General features: G+C 48.9%; 1 protein-coding gene across 1 annotated transcript in view; it reads right to left on the bottom strand.

The window, feature by feature from the left end:
* PRDM6 (PR/SET domain 6) overlaps positions 1-15,158 on the bottom strand; it is an 85,699-nt gene extending 70,541 nt beyond the window's left edge. The window contains exons 1-3 of the mRNA XM_083816084.1: positions 13,883-15,158; positions 12,890-13,421; positions 4,596-4,903 (exon numbers count right to left, since the gene is read on the bottom strand). Of these exons, the coding sequence (XP_083672210.1) occupies positions 4,596-4,903; positions 12,890-13,409 (828 nt within the window). The 5' untranslated portion in view covers positions 13,410-13,421; positions 13,883-15,158. The remainder of the gene's footprint in view (positions 1-4,595; positions 4,904-12,889; positions 13,422-13,882) is intronic.
* Positions 15,159-15,563: the final 405 nt, after the last annotated feature.

Raw genomic sequence — 15,563 nt, 5'->3', positions numbered from 1 at the left:
GCTGTAACAGTGAATTTAGTCCAAATCTACAGCCTTGAGAATTTGAATACAAATCTATCACTATAACTGGAATGAGTTCTTCATTTGAAAGGTAAGGATTCCCTCTGCGGATTAATTTGTACAGAAGTGCACGGCACTGCTGTACAGACTCTGGACAGCATATGTCCCACCAAAATGCCTGTTCTAGGTCCGGATGAAGTCAAAGGCACTGTTTTCTTTGACTTCAGCTGGGACACAGGAAGGCCGATAAGTACCCACATGGTACTTTATTAAAATGACATACATAGTTTCTATTAATGCCAGTTAATCCTATCCATTTAAGTGGAAAACTAGTAACATAGTTTTACCATGTTGTAATTACTAATGAATATCCTGCTGTACGTACATTTTGAATGTCCCTGTAAAAGACAAAAAAAAAAAAACAAACAACAAAATTTGGAAAATCATTTCTTTAAAAAAAAAAACAAACACTTAAAGTCAAGTTAAAATAAAGTATAGTAATGTATTTGACATTCTTGAGCTATTCCAAGAAAAAGACTATTTGATCTCTGGCAATAAACAAACAAGCAACAACAAAAGACAAAAAAAAGCAAACTGTTTATCAGGCAAATGAAGATAAGGAGAATGAAAGATTCCATCTTTTGATACATCTGTCAGTAAAACTTTTCATCTAACTATATTTTCAGGGGAAAAGACCATTTATGGCTATTCCAGAATTCACAGTTTAAAGTTTGGAGCCTGAAAAATTTTGACTAGTAAAATGTATATGTCTTTTAAACTTCTATATTTTATTCTAATAGATTTTTAAACGTATATCATATACATTCCTTAAGTCTACTCTTATTAAATTTTGATGTTAAACAGAAAGGGGAAACCATGTGCAACTAGATTAATTTATCTCCAGGGAATAAGGACACATTAATAATTGAGATAATGTTTTCATATATGTTGGAATCAAGTGTGCCTTTTCAATTCTTTATTAGAAAACACATTAGGCGAAAATTATCTCATTCTCATCAGTAAGACCTAATTGCTGAGAAAGTCTCTGTTTTCTTTGCAATAACAAAAGGATTGTTCTCATTACTTCAAAATGAAAAAAAAATAAAATAAAATAAAAATGAAATATTATCAAGCAGTGCTGGAATAAATGCCTGTATTACCAAAGAGAGTGTTTACTTAATACACCCAGTCCTGTTTTTGTTTTAAACAAATCAGAGTTTATTGTATTTTTATAAAATACAAGCAAACTCTGGATTGGACAGAAGTGGGCCAAAGGGAAAAAAAAAAAAAAAAGCTACAACTGAAAATGACTAATATTTTTGGCTTTGTGAAGAACTGATCTTTCTGTAAGTTATAAAAAAATCATCTTGGCTGATTGCTAGAGAGCTCTATAATTTCCCATGAACACCCATAGGTGTCGAGGCCTGTTGTGAGGTAATGGAATGGTATGTAATTTACTCTGAATCGCTGTACGTTATGCTATATGGATTACATACAAAGCAAACATTGAGTGCATGGTGGGAACACTTGTGCAGACAGACTGAAGCATATTTCCATAGCGTTGAACTATACATCAAATGCAATGTTTCTGATGTTTCCCACAACAAAGAAAGTTAAAAAGCCACCAAATCAGTAACTATGCTTAAAAGACTTTGCAATAGCCACTCTATTTATCTAGTGTACACTGAAAACTAAGAATTATAAATGAAAAAAAGCAACTATCAACTTTACTTTACAATGTGGAGACAAAAACAAATATTACAAAGCTGTTAGGGGTACCAAGAAAGATATGTCTCCTCTACAAGGCACATCAAGACCTAATGCTGAATAACTGAACCGCGCGCATACTTGTACTAGCAGCTATCTTGAAAAGATTGGTTGAAAAGAACTGATTAGTCACAACTTTATAAAGGGACAACAGTGGAACATTCCTTTAACGTTTTTGGTGATTTAGTCTATGTTCCTATACTATATAGACTCAAAGAGCTATTTAAGCGCACACTTTCTATTGCTTGTATTAATTTTCATAGGTCAGCTTTGTAAACACACACACACACTTTCTGCTTTCTTTTACTATATTTTCCTTTATTAAACATTTGTTCTCTGATAGAAAAAACATACTGAATTGAAAGTCAAAATAAATGAGAAATGTCCAATGCTTTATGTTTAGCTAATGCTTGGGCTATGTTTTTCTTTGCTAAAAATTTTTGGCATTAGCAGAAATAATCTGAGACCATGACCCACAATAGCTGCCCCCTAAAAAAAAAAAAAATGAATTTAATTTTTATTTTGAATATAATTCACTTAAAATAAACACACACTCACTTTTGATAGCCAATGGGAAATCTGTGTTGTGTATTAGGAACAGACGAGCAATTCCACATAAAAACTCAGCTGACACCCACCGGTGACCTGAATCTGGCACATACATCAGTGCTGTGTCTTATTTTCACTTGACATCTTTTTCTTCTTTGCTTTTGGCTCTACCCCTCTACCCCCATACTTCTTTGATTTTTTTAAAACAATTTAATCTGAAATAAGACTAAAACATTCTTGCCTAAATAAAAAAAAAAAAAAAGAAATTGTAACTTAACTTGTGTAAAACTGATTCATATGGAACGAATTTTTAATTGGTAATGCAAATATTTAAGACTAACATAAAACTTTCTAACTCCATATATTTTAGCTAAACTTCAATGTTTTTTGTAAGCTAATGATGTGGCAAGTTTATTTTATCATTGAACATTATGTTAAATAACATAGCCTAAACCACAAAACACCTCAAATATAATAAAGGCTCCAAAGTCATTACAGAGTTTCATTAAAAACAAAAAATAAAAAAAAATAAGAACATATAATCACCACAGTTTGGTAGACATAGATTTAAGCCCAATTTATGAACATCTCATATGCAAGAGAAATACAATCTCCACTGAAAGCAGCAAAAGCCACCCAATAATTTCAAGTCATCCCATATTTTATGGAATACATTTAAGCACACTCCAGGACTGATCTTTTACTCTTTAATGTGAAACTCTCTCACTGCAATGACTCCTGTGGTCAAGTACTTTTAGACAAAGCCCCTAATGTGTTATTACTGTTTGTTTGCACATAGGAGATGCACAGGAGTTCCTATTAATGGAAACAGGTCACAAATATTAGGTAGCATGCAAAAACAAAACAAAATGATGAAAGGAGGTGATCATCAGTTCCAAAGAACTGACAAAATAAATATTCGCAGGTTTTCTGTGAGCACTGTACAAAAGAGTTGGCTCCACAACATCAAATATCTTTTAAAAATATATTCCTTTTTACTACATTCCCACTGCAGACAGCAGAAAGGCCCCTTGCGTCTTCACAGGCTTCTTGCCGGGTTTCTAAACAGCCAGCATGTCCCCTTATTTCCTGGAGGTTCTGATTTGATCTAGATGAGTAAATAACATCTGTATATCTATGGGCACATTTCTACTGACTCTCCATAGTGTTACCCTTGAAATGAGCAGGAGCTGTGGCTCTAGAGAGGACTTAACAGAACTAAGAAATGACTCCTTCCAGCACAAAGCGAAGAAATGACAGCAAAAGAATAGGTAGACAGGAGGCTGTTCTTATAAATTAGAAATACTGACACACATAAGGATTGCACTTTTTCCTTGTTAATTATCAGATCTGTGTGTAAAATAAGTATATGTTGCATTTTCTTTCTAAATTGGCTTTCACAAGACATTGTTGTTAGCTTTTGTGTACAAACAATACCCGAGCATGAAAAATCCATCGCTTCACTGAAGACAGTGTACATGGTCATGATCAGTAATAGCCATGCGTATCCCCATACAGCCAAAGGAGTACAGTGACCTCTTCTGCCAAACCACAGCAGATTATTTAGAGTTTGTTGCTAAATAAACCAAATTATCACAGCCTGAACGTTTTCATATCAGTTATCACTGTTGCTCCCTCTAAGATGGTGACAAATACAAAACAAAATGCCAGCGCAAAGGGCTTTCACACTCAGGCACTGAAAGCACCACTAGGGGAACTCATGGTCGGTGCAGCACCAGAGCTGAGCTAAATCACAAGCTAATCGTGAGCAGCAGGGCTGTGGACGACGCTCCTGCGCTTCTCTCAGCAGCACTGTTGGACTGCCTGGGAGCCATAGCAGTGCTGCGTTGCGGCACCTCAGCCCGCACGCCATGCTCAGACTGAGGGGATGCATGAAGCCAGGACTGCAATCCGGCAACTCCTTCGGCCCTTGTTATGCAGGCCAAAATATGAAGACCACCGTTTGTTGTAACCTTCAGCCTTCTCTGGCTGTGTCTCTGTGTGCCATAGCAGAGCATTGGCCATGATCTGCTCTTGCCATGCGAACCAGCTGGAGCCCTGAGGTGCCCGCTGGCTTCCCGGGTATGCTCAGCAGGTTGGGGCTCACTTTGCTTTGCTACACTTTCAAACCTGCTGTGTTGGCAGACTGACATTTTTGCCTCATGTTTTTGCTTTCGTTTGTTTCACCGTGTAAAACTACGCTAGTCCTACATGCAATTACACTCAACATCTGTTTCAAAATAATCAAGTTTGACAAGGAAGGAAAGACAACGACTTACTTCCCAGAGATGCTGAGTGTTCCTGATGGCTCCTGCTTGGACCTTCTCCGGCAGAAGCAGGACTCCCTGGAAGGGCCCGATCCAGGTGCCCTGCTGGATCCGCTGCGCCGCACAGATGCCATAGGCCAGGCCAGGCACCGTGCTGGTGCACAGGCACACCTCCCGCGGCAGGTCCCGCAGCCACTCAGGGATCTCGGGCGGAGGGGCTGCTGCTGCGGCACTGCTGGTGCCCACCAGACGCCGCAGGGAGTGGAGGGGCCCGTGCATGGGGCACTCACCATTGCGGTTATCGGCGCACATGTCACACCCTGGGAGGCAGAGGGGAGAACATTGTCAGCACCAAGGTCACGCCGGTCCCTCTGCTTTGCCTGTGACTTCATGGCCACCCAGGACACGCGTGCCCCATGCCCCTTTGCGTGGTGCCTCGGCCTAACCGTGCCAAGCCCTTAAAGAGAAATCCCAAAGGCTCAGCAGAAACCCCGCAGACATTTTGCAAGCATGGTGTGTTCACAGACCTGTCAAGACTCTTTCATCCCGACACAATTCCTAATTTTTATTTTTTTGATGAACAGAAGGCCCATTTAAACCACCCCAGTGCTGTGTTTCAGAGAGCCATTTAAAAACCCACTCTCAATGTCTTGCAAGTGTCCCGCATTTGCCTTACCACAGCTCAGCCCAAGGGTTTAATTGGAACGGGATTTAATTTCATCCTTACTTTGAATGAATGCTCTAATTTTTACATTGACAGATGTGTGCGTGCATGTCTATTCAGAAAATAAATTAAGTAGAACCTCATGAATGACAAGTCAGAGCATGCGTGCATGTTTACTTCCTTATAAGCAAATCTAATTTCAAAAATGAAATTATGTAGCAAATATTGCTGATCCCTAGCGCACATTTAAAAAATTTTATCGAACTGGAACGCATGCGCTTTGCCAAACTGAGGTAGCTGAGGCTAAGAACGAGAACAACATGTCTGGTTTTGTGAGCAGCTCCCATGAAAAAAAGACCCTTTTGTAAAAAATGTTAATTTCCCTAACTGGGTTAGTAATGGATGATGTTGCTGTATTTTGGGAAGATCCAACAGTGATTTCTCTTTTCTGAGCAAGGGAAATTTTGGTAAAATGTTTCTGTTACACAATATTGAACATGCCATAAATGCACAACTTCCAGGAAAATTTTTCGTGCTCAGGAAACCCATTTCTCTGGAGGTATGCTGAGTTAATATAACAATAAATCTGTTGAAATAGGTTACCGTCTTCTGTACATTTCACTTTTGTATTACGGGAAAGGTTTTTGTATAAATTTATCTCAGACACACAAACAAATGGGGAAAACAGTAACTATACCGTAATACTCATGTAGCAATTCCTAGACCTTTCCCCTGACAATTTTGTACTACTGCATCCATTCTTATGAAAATAAGAAACAGTATTCACTACAGAAGCAGGAGGTCCTTGGCCTAAGCCACAGAGTTAGCCTTGCTAGATTGCCTGTAACCACAGACTCGATTCTCAGCAGGACAGATTCAGCTGTCCTTTCCAAGGTGGAAAGCTACACACAAAAGCTGGTTTCTCTCGAAACCATCATGCCTTCCTCATCCAGGAGGCATACTGCCTTGCCCTGCACCAAGCTGTGCAAGCCCTCAGGGGGAAGATTTGCAAAAGCATGGGGAAAAGGTTCCTAGCTAGACCAGAGAAAAGATTATTATGCAGCAAATATTCCTACAGACATTCCCAGGCATGATGAACAAAAGGCAGCGAGTATGTGTTGGGTGTTTTTGTGGTTGTTGTTTCTCTTGTTGTTTCCACAGCTAGTTTGGAAACTGGAGTATCACCGCAATATCTCTTCTTTCCTCTTTGAAACCAGCGATCAAGAAACCCTGTGTTTTTGGCACACGCAAAGATCACAGAGGCTGCGCTAGACTTTGGCACACCCAGATCACACAGGAAAGGATCCCAAATAGGAAAACAAAACAAAACAAATTGGCATGTGAGTGCATGTTAAGCAAATTTGGCATCTTACCATGCAAGTTAGAAAGAAAACATCTGACAGGAAAACTGAGGGTTCAGAGAGAGGTTGTCTGAGCATGATGTCAATTAGCACCCAGGGCAAGCCCTTGAGTCCGACCTGCTTGCACTGTTTGGCCATCTTTTGCATGTGTAACTCTCCTCCCAACTGACTGATTATTAATGGCTTTTTTGGAGACACCATGTCTCTGTAGCAACTTATGTTAAACATGCTAAGGCATCCTCATGGCTCCATTCAGGCAATTTCAGTGTCAGCTTCCTGCGTCCTACCTCCAGATATGCAACGTCTCTCCTGCACACAACTTGTAGTGCCTGCCCAGAACAAGGATTTCTTTGCTTCATGCTGACAATATGTGCAAATAATATACTTAATTTCTATTTCTTAAAGGAAAAGAGATTAAGAAATTGAAGAGAAGTATAAATGAACTCCATGTCACTGTCATTTACCCTTGCAGAAAGACACACATAGTGATACTTATTTTCCACTGTCCAAAACACTGGTAATGTCTTAATGCTTGGCAGCTGCAGTATCTTATCTCCTGCTGTGCTCCTTTCCCTTTGTCCTGCCAAAGCTGAAAATTTGGAAAACAGGACATCTTCCGAAACTGTTTTGTCTTACGGCTTGCTGTTGAGAGGCATGGAGCCTGTCCTTAGACTAAGCAGTACTGAAAGTCTTCTAAGTTGCATGCTTTATTCATCTATCTCCAGTTGTTACTGAATTTTAGAAATAGTCATTTAAAAAATCTCATAAATAATACAACAAGTGGAAGCACTACTGGACTTAATTTACCTTGCCTTAATAAAAAGCCAACGTACATCTTTTTCTTGTCCCATGAGTTACTTTTGCCTACTGATACTTGGAAGGCTTTGATGCAAACACACTTTCTATAATGTTTTGCCACCCATCTAAGGACAGTCCATTTAGAGAAACCATAAGAGGTAGGTTTCTTTGCCTCACACAACAAGGGAAGGAAGTCCTTTATAAAAGCAGCCTCCATCTTGCCCAATTTCCTGCCTCACAAAGAGGATCAACATCATCCTTCATGAGCAACGCAAAGTAGGACATCATACAGTGCAGCAGTGTGCTAAACAATACGTGGAAAGGAAAGGGTTTTTTGTTTTTTTTTTTTAAGAGAGCTGTGACCCAGTGGCTTCCTAAGATCAGGGCTCCAGTGGCACTGAAAGAGTGTCTGAACCTGAGGACAAGTGTTGAGATCCACATGGGTGTGGGGAGCTCGTGTAAAATGGACACAGTTGTACAAGAGTGAGCTGTCTGGGGGGCTGCCACACAGAGCAATGAGGAGAGTCATGCCATGCTCTTCCTGCTTCAGCCTTGGAGAACATCTATATGAGCACAGACCTCACCCAAGGACCTCAGAAATGAATACTTCCACTGGCTGTAGAAGGTTCAGTCAAGCCCCAGACTAGTAAGAAATGTGAGAAAATTGAGGGATTTGCTGAAAATGGAAAAAATGAGGAGGACTACAGTCAGAGCATAGCGTCTCCAGACAAAATATGAAGAGATAAACGGTAAAGTCACTGGGAACGCACTATTGCGGGCCCTAATGCAGCCAGACTCTTTGGAAGGAGATCAGTTTCTTACTTTCTACCTTCATGCTCTATAGATAGGAGGATTAAGGCAAGGAAGAAACGAGGAAAAAAAATAAATGATTTCCTAGTGGAGCTGTTTGTTATGGCTCTTTTGGGAAGAGTGCAATATGTTGTTGTTTATTTGCCTCCATAAAAATGAACATGGTGTAATGCCAGCACTATAACTCTGTGTGAGTATACTTAAAAGTGCTATACTCAAGCAAAAAGGGAAAGGACACAACACTTCCACCAAATATGATTCTAAACGCTCTCCAACCTAAATAACACTACTACTGCATATTTTAAAGGAAATCTAAGAGGAGAAAGCTTTTGTCAGTAAAAGGTAGAGACCAACACAGTGTTTAAACCAGCAAGCCAGCTGTAACAATAAATGAAGGAAATACATTTCTGTCTCGACAATAATATGCTTCAAAGGTGCAGTTACACTGGATACCTGCAGTTTGCTGGCATTAAAGGAGGGTGGCCTCTGACCCTCTGCTCCATAATTCACTGCAAGCGTGCAGGTATCCAGTGTAAGTGGCCATCATTTCACACGGAATTACTCGCTCACAAAAGTAAATCACTGCCACTGGCCCTGCGCCCCTGCCTGGGCCCAGGTACCCAGCCAAGAAGGAGGGTGGGCTGGGTGAGGCCGCCCCCTTCCATCTCCCAAGGGGCTTTCCTGCGGACGGCGGCTTCCCCGTGCTTCAGTTTCCTCACCGAGGAGCTGAGATTAATGTACCCCGCGAAAAGACCCGTCGGGTGCCCGATGCGAGGCAGTCCTGCGGGGACGGGGCGCGGGCACGCGTTCCCCTCCGCCGTCCTCTTCCCTCAAACCTCGCTTTGTTCCCTCCGTGCCCGCTCCCGACGGCGGGGCCGAGCCCACCCAGCCCCCAAAACCCTGAGCCCCGACCCCCGGGCCCCAGACCCTGGACCCCGAGTCCCGGATCCTGAGCCCCAGACCCCGGACCCCGGCCGCCCCCGCCCGGCTCCTGACCCGAGCCCCCCGCCCGGGACCGGCAGGGACCAGGCGAGTCCCTCCGGGTCGCCCCGTGTGTGGTGGGGAGGAGGACGGGGCCGTGGGAAAGCGCCCTGCTGGCAGAGCGACTCGGGGGCTATTTCCCTCTTTTTGCCATGCGGGCGGGGGGCAGGCTGCGGGAGGAGGGCTTGGTTTTCCCCGGCTTCGATTGAACGCGTGAATGAATTAAATTTCCGTGTCAGGTATGAGGAGGGTAGGAGAATATTGTGTGTAGATAAACCTTGCCACCCCCTGCCCCTGAGAGACCCCCATATACAATGTGGAGATGATGAATAGGCTCTGGGAGAGGAGATCGAAGTTCAGTCCGCACCGGCTCCACTCTCTCCTACAAAACTATAGGGCAATTAATTGTGGCTTGTCCCCTCATCCTTCATCTCCTGGTGGCACATATCGATGGAGATTACTGCTGATGGACCATTTTATCACCCTAAATAAACAGTCACCACCTTCTCTAACCTCAATCTAATATATGGCTATCTGCTATGTTTAAGGGTGCTGGGTAACTAATGATGTAAAATAGCTAAATCATACAGGTTAGCAGCAGTCCAGAGGAGAAAAATAAATAAATAAATAAAAATCCGAATATTCCCCGCACCGATCCACCTCGCAGCGCCTTACCCGCGCACCGCTCTCCCCGTGAATCGAGCAGGAAGACGGGCGCAAAAAGGGAAGGACCGCGCTGGCACCTCGGCGTTACACCGCGCACTCGCTGCGCCGCCAGCTCGGTGCCTTCCAGTGCAGCCGGAGGAGCCAAGGGGCTTGTGAAAGCCCCTGCCCCGAGAAGGGGGCCCGGCCCCCGAGCCCCCAGCCCGGCACACCCGCTCCTGCCCGGAGCATCTCCCTGTCCCCCCGGCAGTCACCACCCACAGCCGCCGGCCCGGCTCTCCGCACGGTCCCCTTTGCTTCCCTGGAAGCAAGAACCCCGGGCACTAATTACTGAGATATATTCGTATATATATATACATATAAACATTATTTTTTTTCTAACTAACGCCCCTTTCAATTTACAGCAATCACACTCGCACGCTCGACCAGCAGCCCCCGGCCGACCTCTCCCACCGCCGTGCCGCCTGCACTGATGCCCGGTGGCGGGGGCAATGGGCATCGGCGCCCACCCGTGTCCCCCCCATGACCCTCCACGACCCTCTCCACAGCTTTCCCGGCGCCGGGGCCCCGCCGGGAGCGCTGCGAGCTGCCCGCGCTGCGCTGCGGCCGGTCGGGGGCGGCTGGAGGAGAAGCTTTGGGGAGCCCCTGCCGAGAGGGAGCTAAGCCCGTGAGGGAGCGGGGAGAGGAGGATTGCTCTAGAGGGGAAAGGGGTGCATGGAAGGGGAAGTTTGGGAAAGAAGGGGACCGAGGGAGCCTGCTGTCGGCGCCTCTGCGACGAAAGCCCGAGGAGCAGCACCCCGGGGTCACGGCGAGCAGGGGCCCGACCCGGAGCCTGTCGCTTCTCACCTTACCTACTACCCGTTTCACCTCTTTTCCCTCGTACGAACACCCCCAGAGCAGCACGGAGAAGGAGCCAAAGCGGGGGACAACCACCCCGGCTGCCCGCCGCCCCTCGCCGGGCACCCAGGGGACGCCGGCACCCCGTGCCCCCCGGCCGGCCAGGCAGGCCGGCACCCTCTGCTCTGCTTTTCCCACGCGTGTGTGCGTGGGAGCCAGTGTCCCCGAGTGATCCCCGCGGTCCCTCCTCGCCGGGATGCTGCTCCTTCCTCCCCCGGGCGTGAGAACGGGCTGCCCGCAGCAAACGCACCTGGCCCCGGCAGGCTGGGGCGCTCGGGTCAAAGTTTTTGCTTGGAGACGACTGGGAAGGTGTTGTAGAGCAAGTGACCCGGTAAAACGGCCCGGTGACAAGAGTTTTTGGGTCTCACGGAGGAAAAAAAAGCCACAGGCCGCCCCTGCAGCACCCAGCCCCGTCTTTTCATGCGCCCCGTCCCAGCCAGAACCGAGCCACTTTCCTTTCTGCAAGACACCTTTAATATCGTGATTGGGAAGAAACTGTGCAGACTTCGCCAGCGATTCTGCAGCATGATATTATTCCGCTCGCTCCTTAAAGATACCCAACCCCAAATCTCTTTTTTATCTTCCTTTCTCCTTTTAAAACTTTTATCTTGCAGTTTTACGGAGCCGCTCGGAGAAGTCAAACACGTATTGTCTGAACAGCCCGGCTGGCGATTAAAAGTGCATTTCGGATTCCATTTAAGTGCGTGTAATTTATGAGATCACGCTTTCTGCGCCCGAGTGTAGAAAATACATTAATACGCCTCGCTGCAAGGTAAAACTGAGCATAAAGAAGCCGCTCGAAACAAAGTTGGTGTCCGGCGCATAACGATTCACAGTGTTAAGAAGGGGGGGAAAAATCCCTACCAAACCCTGCGTCAACTTCCCTCTTGCTCTAAGACTTCTGCACGGCGACCAAGACTACGCTACCATCCGCACGGTGCAATTAATACACGACCGAGTTTCACGGAAACTTTCAAAACAAACTCCGCATCTGAAATGAAATTAAACGAATCCACGCTCTGCTTGGGCATGTGCTCACGGATTGCTGGTTTTGGGTGTCATTCCTCTGTTCAACATCCTTCCTTAAATAGGCATTTCAGGGGGCAAGGGCAACCGAAATAAAGAACTTTGAGAAACATTGGATAAGAGAGGGGGGTCTGCGTGGAAAAAGTGTACGAGCCGAAGTCATGATGCAGTGTTTTAACGGGGCTAGATCCGTGTGCTCAGGATGTTAACAGCAAATCCGATGAATTAATATAGTTCGTCTAGTTATTCTCACCCCGCGAATTACCTCGGTTGCACAGTATCAACAGAGACAGAAACTAAAGACAGGCAAAAGTAACTTCTAAAATTGCAAACCTGTAGCAGACAGATGTTTAATATTTGGAGCGCTCCCTTCCCAAGGAAAAGGAAAAAAAAAGGGCAAAAAAACACCCCACACCAGCTATAATTAGCAACAACAGGATTAAACATTTCCTAACCACCAAGTGCTAAATGAATTCTGACACTCGGGCAGACGACGTTTCTCCCCCCGAAAACCAGCTTTTCTTATTAAATGACCATGTCACGCTTTTTGGTGAGGATGAAGACTAAAACTACCGAGGCGTTAACGAAGTCTGAAAGGAAAACGATACTCCTAGATAAGAAGGGGGAAAACTTTGCCCTAGCCCGACTGACGGAAACTGCAACTTTTCCCCTGCCCAGCTCGGAGCAGCAGCAGATTTCTGGGCAGCAGCAGATTTCTGGGCAACCAGCGGAGCCCCGGCTCTCCGGGCAGGAGCCAGGCGGCACAAGCAAGGCGAGAAAGGACCAGATTTTGGATGGTCCCTCTCATTATCCATTTCGGGAACTGTTTTCCTACACGGCCCTCCACGAGAAGTCTCCCCCCGCGACAGCCTTCCTGGTGCCATCGGCCCTCCAGGGAAGGATCTGGGTCTCACCCTGTGACCGAGAACCACAAACCAGCCCCCGAAAGCCCCGGAGCCACCCCAAAATCGGCTCAGGGCAGGGCCGAGGATGCTCCCGGCGCCGAGAGCGGAGCCCCCCCAGCCTGGTCTGTCCCGGGGCGGGGAAAAGCGGAGGACGGGGCCGCGGGGAGGTGCGGGGGTGCTGGTGCGGGTCACGATACGTACGGTTGTTGGGGTCGCTGGTGTGCTGGTTGAGGGGGATGATCTCCATGCGCTGCTGTCCGTACAGGTAGTAGTCCAGCTCCTCGGCCGTGCAGCGGAACCGGGCGGCCGGGCGCTCGCCGCTTTTGGTGCCGCCGGCCCCGCACAAGTCCTTGCCCTGCAGGGGAGCGGGCGCTCCCCCGGCCGGGGGCTCGGAGCTCTGCAGCGGAGCGAAGACCGGCAGCTGGGCGACGGGCAGGGCGCTCAGGCCGGCCAGGGACGCGGCCGCGGCGGCGGCGCAGGAGGAGGTGGAGGAGGAAGACGGGGTGGACGAGGAAGAGGAGGAGGAGGCGGAGGAGAGGGAGGCCGGGCGCTGGCGGAGGCTGTCAGCCGGGGGCTCGGCTCTCTCGGGCGGCTGGAGCTGGGCGAGGGCCCCGGCGCTCTTGAGCTGGCCGCTCTGCGGGAAGAGCTGCTGCCAGTGCTGCAGATAGGCGGGATCCACCTTGAGGAACGCCGAGCCGCCGGGCTCGCCGGGCTTCAGCATCGCGCTGCCTGCCTGCCGAGCGGGGGGGAAGCGGAGAGCAGACGTGAGACACCCCGCCCGCCGCGACCCCGACCGGCCCCGGCCCACGGGTGGGCTCCGGCTGCGGGAGAAGGCTGGGGGAGCCTCCCCGCAGCCCTCCCCTCCCCTTCTTCCAGCCTCGGGGAAAACCCGGTCCGCGAAGCCCCGAGGGTGCCGGCGAGGAGCGCGGTCCGGGGACACGAAGCCTCCCCCCCGCTGTGGGACCCGTCCCTGCCCGGCCCCGGGATGCGCCCCCTCCTCCGGTCCCCTCCGGCTCCTTCTCCCTCTCCCCGCGGCGGAGAACGGCTCCCAAAAAGTTCACAAGGGGGAGACGGAGCAAACTTCGGCCCCGCGCAACCACCCCGCCGGACCCGGACCCCGGACCCCCAGGGGGGCGAGGGCAGCGCCCGCAGCACCCATGGGTCACCCGGACCCCCCCGGCAGCGCCCCCTTACCTGAGCGGGGTGCTTGGGAGCGGGCTGCGGCGCTGTCCCGGGAGCCTTGGGAGGGATTTTTTGGGGGTAGAAGGGATTTTTTTCCTTGCTCTGCCGGCGGGGCAGAGGGATGTCCTCCTGCTTCCAGGTGCCGGGGGCCGGGAGGCCGGCTAGAGGCGAGCCGCCGGGCTCCCTCTGCCGTGGCTGTGCATGGCAGGCTCGCCCGGGCTGCTCGCTCGGCTCTGGCAGACTCCGGGCCAGACACGTGGGTTTTACGACAGCGCAAAATACAAGTGTGCGTGTGTGGTGTGCACGGCGGGGAGGGAGGGGAGGGAGCGGGAAGTCACCAGCGAGCTGGAGCGCAGGGCCCTTTTTTTGGCAACATCCCCCACTTTGTTCCCCCGCTCAACTTTTAAAGGTGTCCCTTTCCCTCCTTCCCTCCCCCGGCCCGGCCCTCCCCTCCTCCCCACCTCCCCACCTCCCACCCCAGGTCTGGGGGCGCAGCGCTGCGGACAGGGACGGACCCTACCCCCCCCCGGACCCGGCACTGCTCCCCTGAGCCGCCCGTGCGGGGAGGCGGCCCTGCTGTGCCCCGGGGGGCTCGGGGAGCCCGTCCTCGCCCCCTGCAACGTCCTCGGAGCCGCACCAAGCGCCTCTCCCCGGGACACCGCTCCCCGAGGCTGCCCCCGAGCCCCCCGGAGCACGGACCGAGCCCACCGCTCCGCCAGGTCCCTCCCCTCAGTCCCGTCCCCTCCAGACCGGCTCCTGCTCTCGTGCTCCCGGTCACAGCGCGCATCAAGAGGCGGAGATGCGACCTACGGAAATAAACTTCTCGTCCCTCACTACTTTTTTCTCTCCGCTGTGCTTCAAAACCGGCCTTTTCCACACCTTTGCTCAGCTGTTGAGCTCAGGCACCAGCGAGAATGCCACCGACTCCTCGCTTTTTTACCTCTACATTGTATGAAAAAGAAAATAATAACTACCTAGACGGGAACTATCATTTGCCTCGGGTACATCACATGTACACAGTCCCCTTTAGGACAAAACATTTACACAAAGCGTCTGTATCGTCAGGACAGCGCTCCGGCGTGGAAAAGCCCACGTTGCCAGGTGTGGAGCTCACACTTGTTCACAAACAGGACGTGTGCGCGGCTAAAACCGCTCTCGCCGTTCCCCACGACCCTGTTACTAGCTTATTTCTTTCCCACCCTTAATTCTCGCAGAGCCTGGGAAAGCTTCTGCTGTTTAGATTCTGTCTGCGTCTAAGGCAAGACGTTTTAGCACAATTTTGAACAGGGCTGGGGCAAAAAATGTTTTGACTGGCGTCATTTTGACAAGGTCATCCGTCATCTTCTGTATAGATTGATAACACCTATGTTAAAGGCAAACACAACTAGGGGAAAAAAAAAAAGTGATTCTTATGTGTTATGAAGTTGAGTATAAAAACCTTCTTGATGTCTTTGATCAAGTCTATGGTGTAAGATGTAATGAATTTCCAGTCCTCTCGCTCCATTAATCCACCTTCTAAAGCTCCGAAACACCGAGATGTAGCAGGGGTACCAAGGTGAGGCTCTTTCCAGCACACCCGCTACCCAAAAAGTGCTGCAGGACGTTCTTGTCTGCGAGTGGGCTCTCCTGCCTTCCTCCGTTTCCACTGCAGTGGCACGGTATCTCGTCCCTGGCCAGCTCCCTGATGGCGACA

The sequence above is a fragment of the Anser anser genome (assembly GCF_964211835.1).
Source record: "Anser anser genome assembly, chromosome: Z".
In the NCBI taxonomy this organism is placed as follows: Eukaryota; Metazoa; Chordata; class Aves; order Anseriformes; family Anatidae; genus Anser; species Anser anser.
The sequence above is the reverse complement of the archived record's forward strand: the minus strand, read 5'-3'. Positions and strand labels throughout refer to the sequence as shown.